At 36.9% G+C, this 24,546-nt stretch overlaps 1 protein-coding gene and 1 non-coding gene across 2 annotated transcripts in view; one reads left to right on the top strand and one right to left on the bottom strand.

Annotated features, from left to right (window-relative positions):
* The first annotated feature begins 1,566 nt into the window (after positions 1–1,566).
* LOC131145570 (protease Do-like 9) overlaps positions 1,567–24,546 on the top strand; it is a 45,491-nt gene continuing 22,511 nt past the window's right edge. The window contains exon 1 of the mRNA XM_058094730.1: positions 1,567–2,342. Coding sequence (XP_057950713.1) covers positions 1,736–2,342 — 607 coding nt within the window. The 5' untranslated portion in view covers positions 1,567–1,735. The remainder of the gene's footprint in view (positions 2,343–24,546) is intronic.
* On the bottom strand, positions 10,694–10,772 carry LOC131147042 (small nucleolar RNA snoR60). The gene has a single exon (XR_009134572.1). It is a non-coding gene; the product is annotated as a small nucleolar RNA snoR60 (small nucleolar RNA).

The raw sequence follows: 24,546 nt of genomic DNA, 5'->3' as shown, positions 1-24,546 counted from the left end.
TTGTCCTTTGTTGTGAAAAAAATATTTTTGACAAGCTGATTTTCTAAATATCTCGTGAGCTTATCTTTGAAAAATATTAACGGGATTTTTGCTTGGGTATTTCAGATCTTTGATATTGAGCACTGTGAATGATATTGTTATTTTGAATCAAAGATCCCTACACATACACTCTCACACTTTGACTGCTATACTTGCATTATTTTTTAGAGTAAGCATTTAAACTATATTGAGCTTATCATATCCTATCATACTGTAGTGTGTTTGATATTCTTAGTGCAAATCTATTTGATTGAGAAGCATAATATTTGTACACAAATTGTATTGTGATTCTGTTGTATTCTAGGCATGGTCTGAGGGGGTGTTAATCCAGTCCGGAAGGATTGATTGTAAAGATTGAGATCAGTCCTACTTTAATTTGACCTGATTATATTAGGTGTCGCTCCACCTGTTAAGTGAGCCGTAATGGAATCCTTATACTTGTGAGCCAAGACGGGGACATAGATAGTATTGGCCGAACCTCGATAACATATTTTGTGTCGGCTCTCTATTTAATTTCCGCACTTTCAATTCCGCACATGTATGCTGTACTTGAACTGCTGTGAATGTTTTAATTGTTTTAAATATTTGCATACATACTTGCTTAGGGAATTGAGTCTATTTTAAAAAGACCCTAAGTTGTGTAATACTGTTGCTGAATCAGTTGAACTTAGGAGAAAAATTTTTTAAATCTCCAATTCACCCCCTCTTGGGATTGCACCAAAGTTAGCAAAAGAGAGAAAGAGATAGAGAGAACTCCCAACTCCCCTTACCGAGACCCCCTTCGGGGGTTTTTTATATAGAAAAGAGAGGAGAGAGAGAGAGAGAGAGAGAAAAGAGGAGAGAGAGAGTAAAAAAAATGATAAAATAAAAATGGGGTGGAGCAGTGTAGCTGCAAAGGGTGCCAGGGGATGAGAGAGATGGGAGAAAGATGTGGGGGGGGGGGGTCAAAAAGGGGGGAAGAGGAGAGAGAGAGGGAGAAAAGAGAAAAATGGGGGAAAGGGCTCTTTGCAAGTGTTAATGATGGGGGTCGTCGACATATGTGTGGGAAATGAGGAAGAAGAAGAAAGGGGATTGTGCCAAAATGACATCGTTTTGTTTAAAAGAGCTTGATTTTTTTTTTTGAAAAATCATTTTCTCTTTTTACAAATTATTTTATTTTTTATTATTTTAAAATCAAATATAAATATTAAAATATTTTTTAAAAATTAAAAATTTGTTAAATTAAATAAAAAATATAGGTTTCACCAAAAATGGTAATAAATTATAGGAGTGTAAAAAATGATAGAAAATTATAGAAAAATCATAATTTCACCTTTATTTATGTGCCGAAGTCAAAATAATGATATAATATTCCTTATTATTTTGAACAATTAGATTTGGCGAAAAGTGAGTTGAAAAATTAGAAATATTGGTGTTAATGGCAAAATTAAGGATGGGATCTCTGAAATGAAAAGACCAAAAAAGCCCCATTGCTATGTAAATTTTTTTGGGAGGTTTCTAGATGGCTCGCTTTGTAAGTTGTTGTTGTTTAAAATGGTAATTAGGATGCCGTTTTAACGCTTTCACGCGTTAATTTCACTAAAACCCCCATTGAATCTTGAAGCCATTCTCTCTCCTGTCTGAGTCTCCCTCCGGCCGATCGTCATCACAGTCTGCGAAGAATCAGAAAGCAGACAAGCCCTAAACAGAGTTTCCGATGGGCAAAATCAAGAGGAAAAGAGGTCGAAAACCCAAGAACCCAGTGCCCGAAACTCTAGATCTTCAGACCACCAACCCCAACCCCTCCTCCTCCCCCTCCCCCTTGGACGACGTCTTCTCCGTCAGCAATGTTGAGCTCGTCGACGCCGGCGCTCCCTCCACCCACCGCCAACGCCGCCGCGGTCGCCCCCGCAAATTTCCCAAACTCTCCGACAAGCCCGAGATGCCCCTCATTTCGTCTCCAGTCCGCCGTGTCTCTCGTGCCGTCGAGAACCATGGCGATTTTGTGCTCTCAGTGTCGATTCCCGGAGACGTCGCGGCGCACACGGAGGCGCCGGTGAGGTGGGAGAGCGTGGTGAGGGCGGTGCCGTCGATGGACGCCGTGGTGAAGGTGTTTTGCGTCCATACTGAGCCGAATTTCTCGCTTCCTTGGCAGAGGAAGAGGCAGTACAGTTCGAGCAGCAGCGGGTTTATCATTGGGTGCAGGAGGGTGCTGACGAATGCGCATTCGGTGGAGCATTATACTCAGGTGAAGCTCAAGAGACGCGGGTCTGATACGAAGTATCTGGCCACAGTGCTCGCGATTGGGACGGAGTGTGATATTGGTACTTTCCTCTCTCTCTCTCTCTCTCTCTCTCTCTCGTCCTTCGAAATTGTCCTGAATTTGTTTACTGCTTTGCTTGTGTGGTTTTGTGTTTCCGGAAAGCTAACTCGTGGGAAAGGTGGTGAAGATTAGCAATTGCATTTGCTGCTCATTTGAAATGATTTTATGCACTGAAGCCATGCTAACGTACAAAAAATTTTAATCACAACTTTTGTTGTGTACAAAAAATGTTGGGCTTTTCTCCCTCCCTTAGGACTTTGATATATATATATATATATATATATATATATCACTATAAATGAAGATTTAGGGGTAAACAGCAAGTCTTTATTTCATTGGAGTATTTTGAAAGTGGTTTTCTTGCAATTTTTTGGAAATGCCCTTTGAAAATGTGAAGCGCAAGAGAAGGAAGTGCTTGTCATCCTTTAAAGCTCATAAATGGTGAGAGTGGTGAAGGGAAGAATTCCCTTTGCACATAAAAGTCTTAAGATGGAGAGAGAGAAAGAGCGAGAGAGAGAGAGAGAGAGAGAGAGAGTGTGATTTGAAAGGATCAAGTGTTACGACACAAACTGGAAGAAAGATACTTTTGAATGAAGATGGCTTACCCATGGTGCTATCGTTGATTACATTGTAAGCATTTTTCTTATATTGTTTTGTGGGCCAATGATATCATGAGACATATATATATATGGAATTTATTTATTTTTTTCTTTTTTGAAGAAACCTTCATGCAATTAGGCATGCATGGACCACGTTGCATCACATGTGCCCTAGTGAATGCACTTAACATTTAACATGTGAATAAAATTAAAATTTTCATTATTAATTTATATTTGGATATATTTTAATGAAAATAATAATTAATTTTTTTCTTTCCATGTCAATATTTTCCTTACAGTAATCAAAAAAAATATTTAATTATACTTATTAATTATATCATATTTTAAATAATCTATTTGTGTAATATAATCAACTTATTGAAAGAGTCAACTCATTATTTAATTTATTTTATCTCCATAGGTCTAGACTGCATGTCGTACTCTTGCATGAGTCATGATTTATCTTAATAATTTATTTTCATAATTCATATATATATATATTACCTTATTTAGAAAGCAATGACTTCCTCAAAATTGTACCTTGGAACATTTCAAAAAAATAAAAACCTAACGTGAATTTCATGGGGATATGACATGATGATCTTAAAATAATATATAACTTCTGTAAAGAATGTCTTAAAAAAAGAGAATTATATTTTAGATCATCAATTACATATTTAAGTTAATTAAGCTAAATGATTTCTAAATGATGATTATTCATGTATTTCAATGAAATTAATATATATAATACAATTGATCACCCATGAGACAAAAATTTGAGTAGTGATTTGACACTATTATGAATTAAACAAAGGACATATGAGTTCGTGGCTCAAAATAATAATAATAATAATAATAATAATAATAATAATAATAATAATAATTTTAGTATAATTATTATAAAAATTATTTAAACTTAATATTTAATAATTTATTGTAATTTAAATATAATATTATCAAAGGGCTCCAACTCGACAAATACGTTAGTGAAAGGACAAAATTATTATTGTCTTTATTGCATATATTTTGTATTGCAAAGTTTTCAAAATTTCTATTTCAATCTCTTCCATCCAAAGTTATCAACTTACAAAGTTGTGAATTGAATATTTACTACATATTTCTCTTTTCATTCCCTACATTTAAACATGAACAAACGATATAGCATGATCCATGCACGGTTGGAAAGAACAATGCTATTCTTCACGGCCCTGTGGCTATTATGAAATTATGGTGTATTGACAAAAAAGAGTAACCGTGTGAAGCATTTCTCTTATATTGTTTTGTGGGCCAATGATATCATGAGACTTGTATATAAATATATATATATATATATATGTATATGTATATGGTATTTATTTATTTATTTATCTTTTGAAGAATCCTTCATGCAATTAGCCATGGATGGACCACGTTGCATCACATGTGCCCTAGTGAATGCACGCTGGCATTTAACATGTGAATAGAATAAAAATTTTCATTATTAATTTTTATTTGGATATATTTTAATACAAATAATAATTAGTTTTTTTCTTTACATGTCAATATTTTCCTTACAGCAATTAAAATAATATTTATTATGCTTATTAATTATATCATATTTAAATAATCTATTTGTGCAATATAATTACTTCCCAAAATTGTATCTTGGAACATTTCAAAAAAATAAAGACCTAGCGTGAACTTCATGGGGATATGACATGATGATATTAAAATAATATATAATTCTATAAAGAATATGCTTAAAATTTAAGTGATTGAATGTATATATAAGTGGAATTGACATTGTGCAATAAACAATAAAAGGGAAATAGGAGGTAAGAAAAAGAGATCAAGCAAGGCACAATGTCGAGTGTCATCGGTCATCCAAATCTTTTTTTGGTTTTGACTATTATTCTCTCACTCTTCAAGTGCTCAATACTCTTTTGTGGTGAAGCACAGTTATATGATTATATTGCATTTGCGCAACATTGGCCAAATAACTTTTGCAACCACCGACTTTCAAAACTAAATGTGTTAGACCCGTTTATCAAAACTTCTCAATTCATGGACTTTGGCGGACTGCTTTAAATCCATATAAGAGTCTTGCGGATTGTAATGCATCTGACGTACTTGATCCAAACCAGGTTTATCAATCTTTTTCTTACTTTTCTTGTGTTGGCCTAACATGACTTTTCAATCTTATTTTGATGATAACAAATAAAGGATAATTTAACATGTGTTGTTTAAGTGATGATGTTTCCAAATTGCTCATAGACCAAGTTCAAAAGAAAGAAAAGAAAATGAAAAGTTCAAAGATTACTTGGGACTCTAAAGCTACATTTATATTCAAAATGATCCAAAGATTGCTCAAGCAAACATCAAACTATGTGGAAATCAAAAGTTGACTCAAAGCTCAAGTCAAAGAGGACACAAAGCAAATATTTCATAGAAGACTTCTAGCTTAGAGTTTGGCTTTAAGACCAATGTTGTAAATACTTCATGTTTAAATATCTATGAAAATATGTTGAAGCTCTTTAGGGGTTAATTATTGACTTAGAGACCTTATTTCAAACCCTAGAAAATGTTTTATAAGTAATCAAAGTAAAAGAGCAAAAAGAGTTTTTTTGAAAACTAAACTGAAAAAACCCGAAAAGGGACTGCCCACATGACTGAGGTACAATTCCCGAAGATTGAAGTATTGCCTCAAAGACTGAAGTTTAACTTCAATCTGCTAAAGAATTTCTTCAGAATACTCAGAAGAATAATTTTAGAGGTAGGGGAACACTCCAAGTATAGCAAATCTTTAGAAGCTAAATCATAGAAATTAAACTCACCAAGAAATTACATAGGCGAAGACACATTATCTATATGATTTGCAGAGAATTCTGAGTGCCTCGTTTTGATTCTATTACTTCTGAGTTGCTAATTCTCATCTAGAGAAGATCCCTATGATAATTCCCTTTATTTCAATTTGATATTTGAAGGTCAATTGTACCTCACCAGAATATTTCTTTTTTCTTGTAGTTCTTGGCAAGAATTGTTGGATCTTTTGTGGAGAGGCTTGCCTATTATACATTTGGAAACAACGTAGGTGGTATTGATTTATCTTCTGCTTCTTACCCTACCTTTTACATCATCATATATATTGTGTGGTTGTATGAGTACTGCTCAAAACAAAATCCAAGTTAAGATTTTAACTAGAAAAGTTTGATTAACTTGGTGTAGATATTAATAGTTTGGAAATCTTAGTTAGACACAAATTTCATGTGAAACATTAATTTCCAAAGAGCTATATTATCCAATTTGCTAGTAATAAGATTGGTTGTTTGATTGCTAAAAAAGATTGATAAGTCCTTCACCTCCCCCCCCCCCTCTTGGACTACGCCTCACTTCAATTGGAAGAGGGTGTGTAGCAAATCCTAACTGAAGTCATAAAGATCTAATACACCTATGATAGCTAAAATCCTCAACCAGCCACCAAGCTTTTGTGGACTTATTGGAACAAGAATTTTCTTCAAATGATTGAAAAAGCTTGGAAGGTTGAAGTGCTATAACACACCCTATATGTGCACTTGATATTGTTAGGTTTTGGTGGGCAATCCCAAGAGGGGGGTGGAATTTGTTATTTTAAAAATTATCACCTAGGTCAAAATCAGTTGTAAGCAGCAGTATTACAACAACCGAGGGTTAGTCTATGCTATCAATAAATAAACAGTAACACGTTGCAGGAAAGTAAACAGTGCGAAAAGGTAAAACAATACACACAATATGTTATCGAGGTTCGGCCAAATTGCCTACCTTCCACCGCCTTAGCTAACACTAGTACAAGAATTTCACCACTAAAACGGCTTCACTTAAACGGGTGGAGCGGCACCTAACACAACACACGCCTTACCAAAACCAGAGTGGCGCACCTAACTTCTCCTAATCGGGTCCTAAGCCAATCTGGGGTTATTCCACAAGGCTAGTCCTTTCGCTTCAGGCCACACTTGGAATACAACAAATGATATGAAATTTTTGTACACGGAAATACGCTTCTTCACAAGCAAATATGTACACCAGAATAGCTCAAGTAATAATGCAAGCAGGTATGATATGTAAATATGCGCAGTGCTCTAATGTGTGCCAAACACTCAAATAAGTATAGATAATCAATCTAGATCAAGAGTGTATATCTAAGCAGGATTTGAAACACAATATTTGAATATTACAAAATCATATCAAGGTTTCAAATATGCTAGCAAGTTGATTCAAACAAACTCAGCAAAATGTTCTCAATATACTAAGTACAAGGAGTGCTTGAATGCAAACTTTAAAAAAGATTTTTGCACATAAAAATATAGGCTTAGGTAACTTGCAATTACAATGTAAGAATCACAACCCTCAAAGTCTTCCCACATAAGATTTATCAAATGAAATCATTGGAAGAACTTAATGTTATACTCTCAAATAAAATCAATCAAACAATATAGCAAATGAGAGTATAAGCTAGTGAGATTAAGCACAAGCACTTTAGAAATACTCACAACACTTGAAGGATCAAGAACAATTAAGTGTATAGTGTTTGGGAGTAGTATAGGCTAAAAAGGGATTTTTGAATTTGAGAGAATTTTGCCTTAATTATTTTTGCTAATCATTGCTAATTATTGTAAATGAACATGTATATATGGGCAAGGGGAAATTTTTTACCATTGGGGACTCAATGAGGATAATAAGAAAAGTTTAAAACAAGTTTAGAAAAATTAAGCCAGTTTACCCCTTTTAATTTCAAGTAAAAATTAATTTAACCCACGAGATTCGGGTGCCCAGTCTGAGATTCGGGTGCCTGAATAAACTCAATCATAAACCAATTTTTAAAGGTTCAAGGGTGCCGGAAGTCAATTTCAATTGGCTGAACAAAAGTCAGAAGCATTATGTCCGCGGTTCGAGTGCCCGAAGCTAAGCTCGGTTAACCGAACTAGCAAGCTCGGTCGCCCAAGATCTTTTTTAATGCGCGGGTTCGGGTGCCCGGGTTGGTTAAAAGTGTTCTAACACGGGTTCTGGTGACCGAGGAAGATACGTTCAAATTGGTTCGGTTTGCCAAACAAGAAGTCAACAATTTGACTTTGTCTAGGGTTTGGTCGCCCGAGGCGTTTTAAATGCCACAGGTTCAGTCACCCGAGCTCTCTCAAGATCTTCAATTTAAGGTCCAATTTTGCCTTATTTAATTCTCCAGATATAATAAGTGATGTTGGGGACTATATGCACTAAGTGTAGGTACCTAAGGTCCAACTAGAGTCTGTTTGAGCATACCTACCTATTATGCATGATGCAAATTATTACAAGTCATAGGAATGTACAATCCATAATAATATTACATCCCAGAATGAAGAAAGTGAAAAAGAATTACAAAAACAACACAAAACTTTTTTATTCATCGGCACGAACACCGCACGTCATCATGATATGTCTTTCAGTTCGAGTACGTGCGCAAGGTGAACTTGCATGCAAACCTTAGTACAACCATCAGTACCAAGAGTATTTGTTATGATCAAAACTGGGTGTGACCAATCAGGTCAGCAAATATTAATGAATTCAATAGAGTTATGGCTTGTAAAATAGTGAAAGAGATTTGGGATAAACTTGAAGTAACCTACGAAGGTACCGTAGATGTTAGAGACAATAAGATCGATATGTTGACTAGTGAATACAAAGCCTTTAGGATGAATCCTGATACAAATATGTACACTAGGGTCACACATATCATAAACTCATTAAATGCTTTGGGGAGAACATATTCCACCTATAAGATGATCTGTAAATTCCTTAGAGGTCTTCCACCCATATGGGAACCAAAAGCTAAAGCAATAACGGAAGGTAGAAACCTTAAGACTACGTCACTAGATGAACTCATAGGATCACTTCTCACCTATGAAATGGCTATGAATGAAAGACGTGGAAAAACTAAAACTCAGGAATCCATTACTTTTAAAGCATCAAATGAAAACTCTAGAGATGAAGATGAAGAAGAGATGGATGAAAAAGAGATAGCCTTCATATCCAAGAAACTTGCAAAAATTCTTATACAAGTTAAATCCAGAACTCAAAATCAGATAAAGAAGAAGAGAAGGAAATCAGTAAAAAGAAAACAAAGGCTGAACCTCCAACATGTTATAATTATAAGAAAGTTGGACATATAAAATCAGATTGTCCACAACTTAAGAAAAACTCCAAAAAGAAAAAGAAAAAGGCAATGAAAGCAACTACTTGGGATAATATGAGTACAAGTAGTTCAGATAATGAATCAAGTGATCAAAAGGTTGCTTAATATATGACATGGGACGATGATGAAGAACAAAGCACTTCATCCAAATCGTTTAATGATTATAGTAGTTATTCATCTAATGAATCCAGTGATGAGAATATGTCTTCGTATGAGAAACTTCAAAATGAACTATTCAAGGTATATAAGAAAAAAATATTAAACGATTAGAAAGCAAGAATGAAAAGGTAATAAAAGAACTTGAAGGTCTAAAGACCAAAACTTCCAAGGATAATGAAAAAGACTTATATATTTCTAAATTAGAAAGTAAAATTATCAAGATGTCTCAAAACCAAGAAAAGCTGCAAGAGAAAGATAAAAATATACAAGACGTAGAAATCAGTGATCTTAAAAGGAAAAATGAAGATCAAGCTAAAATAATCTACAATTTTACTAGAGGAAAAGAGAACTTTGATAGAATGATTGATGCACTAAGAATGTCTTTAAATAAAGAAGGCATAGGGTTCAATAGAGTTGAAAATATAAGAAAAAAGAACTTCTGTATGGCGTACTTTACGAAAGCCTCCAAAGACTATGTTAGCACCTCCTCTAATGCTTATACTCACACTACATGTTTTTTATGTAAGAAGAAAGGACACATTAAATTTGAATGTCCATTAAAGAGGAAAGATATAAAAATTAGACAAGTTTGGAGAATAAAAGAAAAATCAACTCTTATCAAACCATCCGGACCCAATGTGCTCAGGAGACAAAAATTGCATTCCCAAACAGCTCTAAGATTTTTTTAAAATGGTCTTTTATTTCTGTGTTCACTGTTTATTGTCTCTTAATTTATTTGCAATCTATGTATCATTTTATGTAAGATGAATTAAGATGATGCTGCAATAAAAAAATAAACATAAATAGTAGCAATTTAAGAATCATGAACTGGTAACAACTCATTTGGATGAAAACATGCTTTAACATGTTAGGAAATTCTTGAGGATGTGCATATGATTTTTTCTGGTGCTCAGAAACTCAATATAGGGGAACAAATATTTTTGCAGAGAATTGGAACATGGACCAATCATGTATTCAATTGTGGATCATTTTTTCCTGCTCTTAATTTTAGCATTTTAAGGGCAATAAATTAAAGCAAACATCACCAAAAAAAAACCATCCAAAGGCAAAGCTGTGTGGAGTAGATTATTTTTTACAGCCATGGAAACAAAACTAACTTCAATTACTCATTCTCTAGCCCTTTCAATCAAATTAGAATGGGAACTTGCATTATAACACAATCATCGTTACGACCAATCCTGCAAATTAAATCATTTCTGCATTACTCACCAAGTTGACCTTAAATTAAAAAGGGGGAGAAAGAATCCCAAGCCAAGTTGGATACATGTAATAATTCTTATAGAAAATAATTCCATCTAACATAAACAAATTAATAAATGCCACATCAAAAACAAAAGTAGCTGCTGTAAATGAAGTAAAGCCGGAGAACGGATGTGACAGAGACTTGATTCATGCATTGGAAACTAAAGCTTGCGTCCATCACCCGTACTGTCTTGAAGGGGAATCCGAGCGAGTAACTCATCAGATGTAAAAGATAGCAGCAAAATGTTTAATTTGCACGCATCAAGACTTCAAAAGATTTGAATCTGCAGCACAATCCAAACTCACCCAAAACTAAATTGTGGCTTGAGTGCAGCATACCCGGCTGATTATTCCTGTTTAATAGCAGTCTACTGCCCTGCAGTAGAATCAACAGAAGCTCAAGTTATGAGAGAGCAAAACTAACCTTCAAAATCAGAAACCATTCTTCTTTTTAAAAATAAGAAAATTTTGAAACTGCTTTTAGAATCAACAATTTTTAACCAATTGTCGTTTGTTCGGTGAGTGTGTGGATCTGGTAACAACTCCTTTAGATAACAACATGCTGTAACATGTTAAGAAAATCTTGAGGATGTGCATATAATTTATTCTGGTGCTCAGAAACTCAATACAGAGGAACAAATATTTTTGCAAAGAATTGGAACATGGAGGTGTTCTAGAAACAGTGATTTTGGGAAAAGTAAAAGGGCACAACTATATTATTTGATCCTCGGTTTCTTGGGTTGTTACTGCCTTTGGGTTGCTTTAGGCTTAGTTCATTACCTTATTTTTTTTTTTTTAAATTTTGTTTTGCTGCAAGCTGTCTAGTTGAAAATGGTTGGATTAGATGGGCACAAACAGGAAAATCATTTGATTTCTGACTTCAAGAGGTGAATTTAAAACAAAATGTTGATCTTATAAGTCATATCCTGTTTTGATCATGACAAATACTTTGGTATTTAATGTCAGTCAAATTTATGTGTAGGTTCATATTAGCGAGATCATATGGTGGCATGTGGTAACTTGAAGAAAATGAAAACCCAGAATATTTATTTGTTGTAATTTATATTAAGTTCAATTCGGGTATGTAGTATTTAAGTAGGAATGGTCTGTAATAATTGATGCACATCATGCATGTAGGATTCTATAAGCTCAAAGACCTTAGAAAGACCCTAGGTCCTTGCACTTGCATTTAGGTTAGTCCCCATTATCACATATGTTATCAGGAGAAGTTATTTATTTGAAACAAGACTTAAAGTGTTAAAATGTTAGGGCTACGGGCAACCGAACCTTGGTGTTGAAAACACCTCGGTCAACCGAACGGTTGAAAAAGTCAGAGTGTTGACTTGACTTCGAGTGACCGAACCAAAAAAGACCTTGGCATCTTCGGTCAACCGAACATTTATACTGACCTTGTCCAACAACTTGGGTGCCCGAACATTGACATTCAAAATCACCCTCGAGCAACCGAAAGTGTAAGTTCGGTAAACCGAACTTGAGCCCAGGCGACCGAACCTCGAGTAGGTTGAAAAATCGCCTGGGTCAGCAAACCGAATGTTTGTTCAGGCACCCGAACATGGCCAAATTTTTACTGTAGTTATTTGGGGTTAAACAGGGTTAATTTTCTTAAACTCTTTTAAGACAAATTTAATAATTCCTGCGGTATCCCCAACTGTTATAATTTTGGCCCTGTCTATATATATGGCTTCATTTGCTCAGATTAGGAGTTCATTAGCATTTTGATTAAGTGGAAAATTCTTTGAAATTTTCTAAGCTCTTTCTTCCAATACAAAGCCTATACCCTCACATACTACTTTTTTTTTGCTAAATCAAGCCTTGTGAGTGTATTCTTAAGTGATTCTATATTATTCCTAATTGCTAAAAAGTCTCATTGAGTGATTGCTTGGTTATTTTTTATTGAGAGTTATAGCTAAATTTTTCCCCCGATTTAACTCAATAAATCCTTTGTGTGGGAAACTCTAAAGCTTGTGGGTCTTGGCATTTGAATTGCAAGATACCTTAGCTTGTGTTTTTGAGTGTGCAAAAATCTTTTCACAAACTCATTTTTTGAATATCTCTTGTGCTTGAATATTGAGAAAATATTTTTAGAGATATTTTGATTACTCTTTATGAAAATCTTTGAAACTCTAAATTGTTATTGAGATTTACATTTATACATGGTTTAAAAGATCAACTTGTTAATACACTGTTGTGCTTGATTGAATAGACATTATATAGAGTGTTGATTGCACATATATATAACTGAGCTTATAGTTCTTGCATTATTGGTGTGCATTGATTGATACTGGTGCAAATCGTCTTGTTGGAGAAGCATATAATTTGTACACATCTTGTATTGTGAATTGGTTATATTCTAGGCGTGGCCTGAGGGGGCGTTAATCCAGCCCAAAAAGATAGGTTGTAAACGCTGAGGTCAGCCCTGTGTTAATTTGACCTGGTTGTATTTCGATGCCGCTCCACCCGTAAAGTGAGCCTTAGTGGAATCCTTATGCGTGTGAGCCAAGGCGGGGACGTAGGCACATTTGCCGAACCTCAATAACATATCTAGTGTTATCTCTCTTTACTTGATTTATTGTGCATGCGTAATTAGTTTACTTGTATAATTTAATTTCAGCTGAATATATTGATTTATTTTATATCTGCACTAGACTGACCCTAGGATTGTGTAATAATGTTGTTGGATAATTGACTCAGGCGAGAAATTTTTAAAATACCAATTCATCCCCCCTCTTGGGATTACAGTAAAGTTAACACATGATTTCAATTGAATTTGTTTCTGTACTTTAATGAGGTATGGGTGGCTCTGGCTACAATTTAGGGTTTTTTTTAAGTTTTAGGACGAAGAAGAGAGAGGATATTTGCAGCAATCTTGTGGTTGCTCTGGCCGAAAAGGAATGCTAGAGGTTTTAAAGATAAAAAAAAAAGACATCTCCAAGATTGCTTTGCGTGAAAGTTGTTTTTCTTGCTTCTTTTTGGGCCTCATTATTTTGGGGTTTTCGTGGATCTATTACTGTCCAGTATTCGAAGGGATGGGAAGGCAGCTTGGGTTTAATTTGTTTCTTTTATGTTTTTCATATGGGGATTTCTTATCCCGTTTCATTATAATTAGGTTCAATTTCTCATTGTAATTTGTTTCTCTTATGTTTTTTAATGGGTTTGATTGGATTCTTGATATTGGTAATAAAGTTTCTAGCCTTTTGCGTCAAATTAACATGCTTGTTCACAAAATATCATGTTTGGGGCCAAAATATCACACTACAAATCAAAATCTCAGCAGAAAACATGAAAGTTAAGGAGTTAGCCCAAGAGGGGGGGGGGTGAATTGGGTTACTAAAAATTTTAGTTCTTTTTATGAATTCTTGAACCTCTTTTTAATTTATCAAACACACGGCAATGCTTTTTAAATCAATCCATTAACCAATCACAACACAAGCAAACAAAACTTAAGCAATCTAACAACCAACCAAAAACTAAATTAATCAATCAAAAAAGATACCAAACCAAGATATAGTATGCAACTTTTTGGTACTTTCAGCTTTTGCGAGAACTCAAGATATTTGCTTGTTTGTAGTCCTGTGAATATATGTAAGCCCTCTATTGAATGAAATTGTTTACACTCTCTTAATTAAGATTTCTACTAAAGATTAAACAATGTACTCCCCTTTTAGGTTTCCGAAAAAGTTTAATCAAAATGTACATTTTTATATTAAGAGTCTTCTTTAATCTCAATTTTTAATCTCAACAATCTGCACTTTGCATACACACACAAGATATATATATATATATATATATATATATATATATATATATATATAGAAGTGAAAGAGAGACACCGAGATTTTTACGAGGTTCGGCTTATCCCTAGCCTATGTCCTCACCTTAGGCCAATACCACCTAAGAATTCCACTAGAACACTCCTTTCCGGGCGGAGCAAACCATTACAAGCGATACCCCACGCTTAGACACTCCTTCAATAGGCTAGAGCAATGCCTCTCCAGGCGATACCCCATGCTCAGTCCAATGATCCAACAACTTGGAATCGTCAAAGAACTACAAAACAAGAACAAATTCTTTGTGTACAAGAGATGCTCTCACATAAATCTGGTTAGTACAATTGAAATCTCTAATATACTTCAAAGTAAATATCAATATGGAAAGATGAAGCTCAAGAAGATATTAGTGGGGTTCTTTCTTAGTTGTAAAACTCAGTTGAGAACACAAGAATCGTGGCCTTTAGATCAACAAAATATTAGTAGTAAAATTTAGAAATTGATTGCACAAGAGAGCTTTGAGAGAATTGGGAGATTTAAGAGCAAGAAAGCTTGATTGATGTATTTTCTTGGTGTAATAAATCTTTAGCCTTGTAGGGTTATTTATAGATGAGAAATCAAGTCTATTTTGTGTTCCCCAATTGACTTGGAGTGTTTCCCAAGTTTATAGAAAGTTTGGATGACAAGAAATACGAATTTGAATTTAAAATTTTTTAAAAATATGGTCGTTAACAGTGTTCAGTAGACTGAAGTGTTGGGTTCAGTCTTCTAAAATGCTTTAAAACATTGAAAAATTCTTTCTGGAAACAGGGTTAAAAGACTGAAGTGAAGAGTTCAGTCTTCTGAGGCTATACTGCCTCTTCAGGATTTCTCTAGAAAATTCTTTAGTAGACTGAACTTAATCTTCAGTATTCTGAGGTGTTGGCCTAACATGGATTTTCAATCTTATTTTGATGATAACAAACAAAGAATGATTTAATATGTGTTTGTTAGAATGATGATGTTTCGGAAAGACAAAGCTCAAAGGAAAATCAATAGAAAGCTCAAAGATCACTAAGGACTTAAAGAACCACATTCATATGTAGTGTGATCCAAAAGATAGTTCTAGCAACACCAACAGGAGCAATATATGTAGAAACTTAAAGCTGACTCAAAGCTCAAGTCAAATGGGACATAAAGCAAAATACATTGGAAAGGCTTGAAGATTAGAATTTTAGGCTTTAAGACCATTGTTGTAAGTACTTCATGTTTAAATATCTTATGAAATATTTTGAAGCTCTTTTAGGTTTAATTATGGACTTAGAGACCTTATTTCAAAACTATGAAAAATATTTTATGAATACTCAAAGCCAGAGAGCAAATAACTTTTTGAAAACTAAAATGAAAAATTTGAATTTGGTCTGCCTAGATGACTGAGGTGTACCCTCAGAAGAATGGAGAGGTACCTCAGAAGACTGAAGAATTCATTCAGTCTACTAAAGATTTTTTTGAAGGAATATAGAAGAGGCAATACACCCTCAGAAGACTGAACCATCAGTTCAGTCGTCTAACCATGGACCTCAGAAAACTGAACCATCAATTCAGTCATCTGAGCCTGTGTCCAGTTTAAATTTTTCATTCTATCCATATAACATACCATAACATAGTCTATACAATACTAGGACATACGCTCCCATAATTACAAAACATACTCCAGGTGTCTACAAAAACCATCACGACAACCCGGTTACAAAACTCATACTTAATCAGGCACTAAATGTAGCTAAACGACACCTCTACTTCTGGATGTTAGGATGCTAGTTTTGGCTACCCGAAGGACCTAAAAAACATAGTATATACATTCAGGGTGAGACACCTCTCAATAAGGAAGAAAACAGGTTATATCAGTGTGTGATATACCAGTGTTATTTTACATAAAACATAATACCATACAATATGATACAATTTTGAAATATTTCCACACAGTTCCATACAGATCCAGTATTTTCACAAATCCATTCCAGTACATACGATACCCAAACATACGGTCAGTGTCGTCACACTAAACCAACTGATACCCTGTGATAACAGAAGCCTCACAGCTGTAAGTCGCCAACAAGGTGTAGCTCACACCCATCGGTGACAAGCCGGAACACACTCGTGATATTTCACACCCTCGGATATAGAGTCAGACACTCTGGCCCACGGTAATGAATCGGTACATGGAGCAACGTATGGTATTTAGCTGCCACATAGCTGTTTCAGCGTACGACAATTAGCCGAACCTAGCTGATTTCACAAAACCTGGAATCATTTTGGAACTGATGTTCCTATACTCATCAGCGTACGGTAATTAGCCACCACTAGCTGTTTTACAAAATACCTGGAACAATTACATACAACCATACATTCCACACTTATTTGGTTTATGACAAATCATATCATTTGCAGTTCAATAATACAGTTTTATACAAATATGGATTACGATCATCTCAATAATACAATTTAAATGTAACCAATAATTTTCCAAACAAAGCAGAGATGATACCCAAAGTCCCCAATTTTTCCAAAAATTGTAACCTGAAAATCTCGTATTTTACCCGATAGATTTATCCAAATAAGTTACCAAAACATACATACGATCGTAACCTACAGGTTTACCAATCTCGATTTCAAAAATAAACTTATATAAACTGAATTCTCTTACCTTAACCTGAAATCAAACCACGAACTCTACGGCTCCCAAAACTACAAACCGAGACACCAAAATCTAAACAACGCAAAACAATACTTCCTTACAATTCATACTAGGGGTGAGCAAACGGTCGGTTCGGCCAAATTCGGTTAATTAACCGAATTAACTGAAAATTTCGGTTAAAGAATAGTGTTAACCGAACCGACCGAACCATTGGGCCTCACCGAACCGAACCTGACCGAATTTATTTTCGGGTAATTCGGTTAACCTAATTTAACCGAGAAATATGAGGGAAGGGGGAATTGGGAAGGTAAATCCGAACAAGGGAAGGGGGAAGTCAGGAAGGAGTCGGGGGAGATAATTGAGCTCGGGTGAGCTTGACGCCGATGACGATGAGGAGTCGGGGGTGGTTCTGTGTGACGATGGCTGGCCAGTGGCGACGGCGATGGCATCACGTGAAGATGGTGGTGCCGTGGTGCGGAAGTGAGCTCAGGTGAGCGAGAGAGAGGCAGTGACTCAGTGAGGGCTTCTGACTTCTCACTTCAGAGAGCAGTTACTGCGTTGCACTGTTGGTGATGAACTGATGATGGCCAGCGACGGCGACGGCGATGGACACAGATGAAGGCATCGCGTGAAGATGGTGCCTGGTGGTGCAGAGGAGCTCGGGTGAGCGAGAGCAAGGCGACGACGATGGCTTCTGACTTCAGAGAGCAGTGACTGTGTTGGTGATGATGGCCGGCAACGGCGATGGCGATGGCGACGGCGATGGCGACGGCGACGGCGACGGCGATGGCGATGGCGATGGCGACGGCGACGGCGACGGCGATGGCGACGGCGAAAGGCAGTGAGGGACTTACATGTTCTGACTTCTGTGAGACTGATCGCAGTGAGAGTGAGAGACTGAGAGTATGAGAGGGATTCGGGAATGAGTGAAAATTGTGAAATCAGATTTTAATTTATTAATTTATATTTAAAATTTAATTAATTCGTAAATCGGTTAATCGGTTAACCAAATTAATTTTCTCCATTAACCGAACCGAAACCCGATTAACCGAAATATTGGAAAACATAACCGAACCGACCGAACCGAATTTTTTAACCGAACCGAACCGACCAATTTTGGTCGGTTAATTCGGTTAATTCGGTTTTCCCCGAATTATGCTCACCCCTAATTCATACTACTACACATATTTCGAAACAAAAATGGAAATCGAGCCTTACCTCGATTTTTGACCAAAATCCGAAACTACTTGAAACGAGATTCTGATCCACTATTCACGAAGAGAATCTTGCCCTAATCTACACGATAACGTCGGATTTACGATTCATGCGACGAACGGCGAAGAAATCTAGAGAGAGAGCGATCTTCAAGTTCTAGAGAGATAGGAAGAAGATATTTTGAGTTTTTTTAGTGATTAAGCAATGGAAACTGATATTTATAGCCCTTGACTCGGCTACCTCGTCGACGAGTTGGCGTCCTCGTCGACGAGCTTGAGATCCCCGATTTCCTGAAATCTCTCGGCTTCTCCTCGTCGACGAGCCTTTGAATTTCGTTGACGAGCAGCACATAGACTTCGTCGACGAACTCTGCTCAATGACCAATTTACCCTTCTTTTATATACTTAATCCATATATCATGGTTCGGGTTCTTATAGAACCCGATACTTTAGTCATCTGAAATATCATCACTTAACCAAATATGTTAAGTTTTTCTGATTTGTTATAATCAAAATAAGATTTTAAGCCTTGTAAGGCCAATAATCTCCCTTTTTTTTATGATGACAAATAAGGAGCAAAAAATTGAGTAAGCCTTAAAAAGACTCCCCCTTACAATAAGCATCTACTTAACAATATTTGCAATATCAAGATCAATTTCAATATTAATTTCAATATCATGCTCATATTTCAAAATCACAAGCTTCCATATCAAGATCACGTCATTCAAGATCAAATACTTTCATAGCTGAGCCAATATACATGCTTAGGTATGTAGTATCAAGCTCAATTTTTACCCAAAACTTCTACCCCTTTTGACATCAATAAAAAAAAAAAAAAAAAGATATCAAGAAAAACGTATAAATACTAAAGCAATGACCAACCATAAGTAAAAGTATAGATCTAGTGAAGGCCCAAAACAAAAACTTTGCATTTATCATGCATAATAAGATTAACAATAAGTCTCAAAGTAGCATGAAAAAATACAAAAGATTTTATATCATAATTTTCAATGATTTCCAATAATAAACATAAATCATGATGTCATTATTTAACAAGTCTAACTCCCCCTAAATGAAATGTATTTTATATTCAATAAATTTAGACTTTCATCCGTGAATTGTAAACAATGTATTCATGAAGATACCAATTGTGCTTTTAAATTTATCAAGTCATGCTTCAAATATTAATTTATTTCATGTATATATATATATATATATATATACCCACATTACTTTATCTTATATGTATACTTATATATTCATCATATTATTTATTTCAATAATTCAATTTAATAATAATAATAATTTTTTCCTTGGGTTACTACATTCTTCCTTTTTTAAAAGAATTTCGTCCTCGAAATTTGCTACCCGATCATTGTTCACATTTTTTAAAAAAAATTTATCAACTAACTATCTCACACAATCTAGTACATATCATTATATAAATTTCTACATTATTCATAATTAAATAAAACTATCATTTATCTTAAACATAAACTTATACATACCCCTTGGCAATATCTGCCTCAATCGGGATCAACGAGTACACTCGTGCTGATCCACCTCTACCTAGAGGTATTTGTTGTTTCCCTTGATACCATAACCTTTGAAATCAACTAACCAACCTCATACTACACATTTTCATATACTCCAATTTAAATATCAAACACCTAACTTAACCACAAACCATTAAATCACATCACCTAAATTATTCTCCTTCGAAGATTTTTTTTTTCTCCAAAAATCAACTAACCTAATATTCGAGTTCAAATCCCAAGTTCTAATTTCTTTGCTCGAAAACATCACCATCGATGGATTTACCATGATTTTCTGAAGCTATCTACTTCTTCAAAAAAACACAGAAGACCATCAAGGAATTTCTACCCCCAAGCTTACGAAACACAACTTAGAATTCCTAACGGTATCTTAATCTACTTAGCCCTATCCTTATCACAACTCAATCATATACTCTGGTATTAATACATTCTAGATTTTGTAGAACCAAAAATCTAATGATCTGATACCAAAATGTAACACCCCAAATGTAAGAACCCGAAATATGAAAAATGGGTTTAAATATTAAAAGAGGGGCAAAATTAGAAATTGTCCGGGTCAAAGGGCTATAAAAGGAAATTCTCATTTCTTCCAACCTAAGCAAACTTAGATTTTTATCTCTCTCTCTCTCTCTCTCTAAACCTCTCCCTACTCCTTCTCTCTAGAATTCTTCGCCGATCGTTGACCGAATCAAAAAATGGAAACTACCACGAGGATCGTGGAAGGATTCTCTACAACTTCTATGGATCGAACTCTCGTTTCAGAGATTTTTGGGTTTCGGTGTAAAATCGAGGTAAGGCTCGATTTTTAATTCTGATTCGGTAGATTTGTAGGTAACTATCTTGTGAACATATTATGTACAGTGATTTGTAGGTTTTGGAACTCGGTTCGCTGTTTAGGGACCTTGGAGTTCGGGATTTGCTTACGGGGTTAGGGTAAGGGGAACTATGTTTATATTGGTTATTTTTGAAATCGGACTCAGTGGAACTGTGGTCCATGGTCATGTGTGTGTTTTGGCTACTCATTTGGGGGGGGGGGATCTAACAGGGAAAACTATGGGTTTTTCATTATTACAGTTTTGGGAAAAAATGGGCGACGAGCTGAATCCCGGGTTTTGTTGAAAATCAAGTATATGTGTGATTTATACTGTGATATTGGGATGGTCGTGCCTTAACTTTGTTTAAACTGTATTTGTTTGGAAAACCATGATTTAGATTACCAAATGAGTATGGTTTGTTTGGTTATATGAGCATGTATGTGTGTGTGATATGTTGAAATGCTAATAGGAACGCGGTTCCAAAATTGTGTCAGGTACTAAGAGTGTCTGGCTCTATATCCAAGGGCGTGTTATCGCCTGCCATGTAGGCAAGAGTGTTCGGCTCTATATCCGAGGGCGTGAGCCTATTCTGGCATATCAGGCCGAAGGGTGTGGATCCACCAATTTAGCGCCGATACGATACCATGGGAGTCAGGGACTAGCCATGTTCCGGTGGCGCCGTGTTCGCTGGTTGGCTACAGGCTAATGTCGTATGTCGCGAGCCGGCTTCGGGCCGAAGAGTGTGACGACACTGAGGATTACTAATCATGTGTATGTATTGTGACGGGGCTGTGTATAAATGGCCGCCGTATGTGTGCGTGTATGCACTGTGTAAATTAATACTGGAATGCATTTAACTGTGTGTATGTTGTATCATGATAAAACTCAAATGCCACACACCGATATAACTTGTGTTCTTCCTTACTGAGAGGTGTCTCACCCCTATTGTACGTACATTTTTACAGGTTCTTCAAGTAACCGAAACTAATGTCCTGGCGTAGGGAGCATAATGGTCGGTGTTCTGCGTTAGTGCTTGGGTAAGTTCTAGGACTGTAGTTTTGTTGGGTTGCCATTTTGGGTTGTATTTGGGCACCCGTTGTACGTTTTGATAGAGCTGTGTTTGGCTCATGTATAGACTCTGGTATGGTACTGCATATGTTGATATAGAAATACTTTTTTCGCTGCGTACATGATTGTGATTGGATGTGTTTAGGGTTCCTGGGAACCCCACGGGGTTTGACCCTCATCCTTTGTACTGTATCTGTGATGATTTGTATGATACAGGGATAGGTTAGGTTACAATTTTCACCCCCGAGTCCCATTTTCGAGTTCGGGGCGTGACAACTTGGTATCAAAGCTAACCAGGTTACTAGATCTTGTAGACTTGGTTAGGCTTAGTTATGAGTACATACCAGAGTATAGGATGTGGATATCAATAGAGTTGGTTGAGGGTTGTTTGGTTGCTAGACTAGGAATTGTCGATGGTATTCCGTGTTTTTCCTGGGATGACGATTCCAGTAAAAGCAGGGTAGATCATTGATGACTTTGGTGTCGGTGTGATAAGACAGACCTAGACTTAGCAAGAAGTAGTTAACACAATTAGTGTAGATCATTGTGTTAACTGTATGTGTTATGGGGATACTGATAGATTCCTATTGTGTTTCAGAATGGAGTCCAAAGATAATAACCTGGGAAGTGGCTCCGAGGAGACTGCAAGTGATGAGTCTCCTTCTGTGCCTCAGGGTTTGATGAGGCAGGTATTGCAAGAGATCGGGCAGAGTGTGAGGAGACACAAGCGCTCTCCTACTACTACCGGGTGCACCATTGAGAGGTTCACACACATGCATCCTCCTACATTCTCTGAAGGACCTAACCCGACGACAGAAGAGGACTGGATGGAAAAAACTGAGAGGATCTTGGAAGTCATGCACTGCACGGATAGGCAGTGAGTTCTTTATGCTACCTTCTAATTATTTGGGGAAGCGGGTCGATGGTGGACTGTGATGAATCTGTTGGAGAAGCAAAGAGCTGGTCCTAAGGAGATGACGTGGAGCCGATTCAAGGAGGTGTTCTTTGACAAATACTTCCCGGCTTCCGTACGAGATGCGAAGGCAGATGAGTTTTCTGTGCTGACTCAGGGGAGTTTGACGGTGCAGGGGTATGCGGCTCGATACATAGAGTTGTCCCGCTTTGCACCATGTATGATCTCGAGCGAGTATAAGAAGACTCAGAGGTTCGAGAAAGGTTTGAGGAAGGATATTCGCAGACTAGTAGGTATGCCTCAGATCCGCGAGTTCTCGGTGTTGGTGGATAAAGCCACGGTGATCGAGACTGGAATCCGAGAGGACGAGGTGGATCAGGAATCGAGGAAGAGAACGGTACCTTCTGGTTCTCAGATAGAATCTCGTCGGGGATCGTGGAAGAAGAGGAGCAAGGGCTTGAGTTACCACTAGAATACCGAGCGCCAGGACTCTCAGATGAGCAAGACCGGTGGTTGTTGTACCAGATGTCACAGGTGGCACGAAGGAGAGTGCCGGTCATTTGGGGGTAGTTGCTACAACTGTGGCCAGCCAGACCACATGTCTCATGATTGTCGAGCACCGAGGCGAGACGTGCCTGTATTTAGTGGGGACCGAGGGAGTAATCAGATACCTTGAGGAACCGCTCAGACAAATACAGCTCCGGCTAGAGTATACTCTCTTACTCCAGCAGACGCTGAGCATGCAGGTAACGTGGTGACAGGTACCTTATTATTGCTTTCGGATAAAGCTTCTGTTATGTTTGATTCGGGTGCAACCCATTCTTTTGTATTTGTAAATTTTATGGGACGGTGTGGGATTGACACCCGAGACATAAATGAGGTATTAGTTGTTACTACGCCATCTGGGAGTGTATCTTTTTGTAGGAAGATGTTGATAGACTGCCTAGTGGAAATTCAGGGAAAGCTGTTACCAGTGAATCTTGTGGTATACGACATGTCAGGGTTTGACGTCATTCTGGTGATGGACTAGTTGTTCTCCAGTTATGCCGTGATCGACTGTCATAGAAAGGTGGTAGTTTTCAGACCTCCTGGGGAGCAGGAGTACGAGTTTGTGGGATCGTGTGTGCGTTTAGCACTTCTGTCAGCACTACAAGCGAGGAGGCTACTCTTGGACGGATGTCAGTGGTACTTAACTTGTGTGGAGGAACCGCCGCAGGATTAGTTGAGACTCGAGGATATTAGGGTAGTCAGCGAATTCCTGGATGTGTTCCCAAATGATTTACCTGGTTTACCTGTGGATCGTGAGGTGGAGTTTGCGATAGGGTTGCTGCCTGGTAAGGTGTCGATCTCTAAAGCTCCATACCAGATGGCTCCAGCAGAACTTCAGGAGTTAAAGGATCAGCTGCAGGAATTACTTGACAGGGGATTCATTCGACCTAGTGTTTCGCCCTGGGGAGCTCTAGTACTGTTTGTGAAGAAGAAGGACGGGTTGATGCGGATGTGCATTGATTACCATGAGATTAACAAGGTAACTCTAAAGAATCGTTATCCTTTACCTCGTATAGATGATCTCATTTGGACAAATTGCAGGGGGAAGCAGGTCTTTTGAATATTCGATTTACGGTCGATATCAATCAGGTGGGGGTTAGAGCGGAGGATGTAGCGAAGATGGCTTTCCGAACCAGGATATGGCCACTACGGAGTTTTTAGTCTTGCCTTTTGGGTCACGAATGACTCCAAACGGTATTCATGATCTGATGAACAGGATGTCCATGAGTACCTAGATCAGTTCGTGGTGGTATTAATTGAGGACATTCTGGTATACTCGAGGAGTACGGAATAAACACAGGGAACATTTGAGTTAGTGTTACGAGTCCGCAAGCGAAGACGTTGTATGCAAAGTTGAAGAAATGTGAATTCTGGTGGGTCAAAATTGTTTCTTTAGGACATGTGGTTATGAGGATGGATATCA

This window comes from Malania oleifera, chromosome 13 (genome assembly GCF_029873635.1).
Source record: "Malania oleifera isolate guangnan ecotype guangnan chromosome 13, ASM2987363v1, whole genome shotgun sequence".
In the NCBI taxonomy this organism is placed as follows: Eukaryota; Viridiplantae; Streptophyta; class Magnoliopsida; order Santalales; family Ximeniaceae; genus Malania; species Malania oleifera.
The sequence above is the reverse complement of the archived record's forward strand: the minus strand, read 5'-3'. Positions and strand labels throughout refer to the sequence as shown.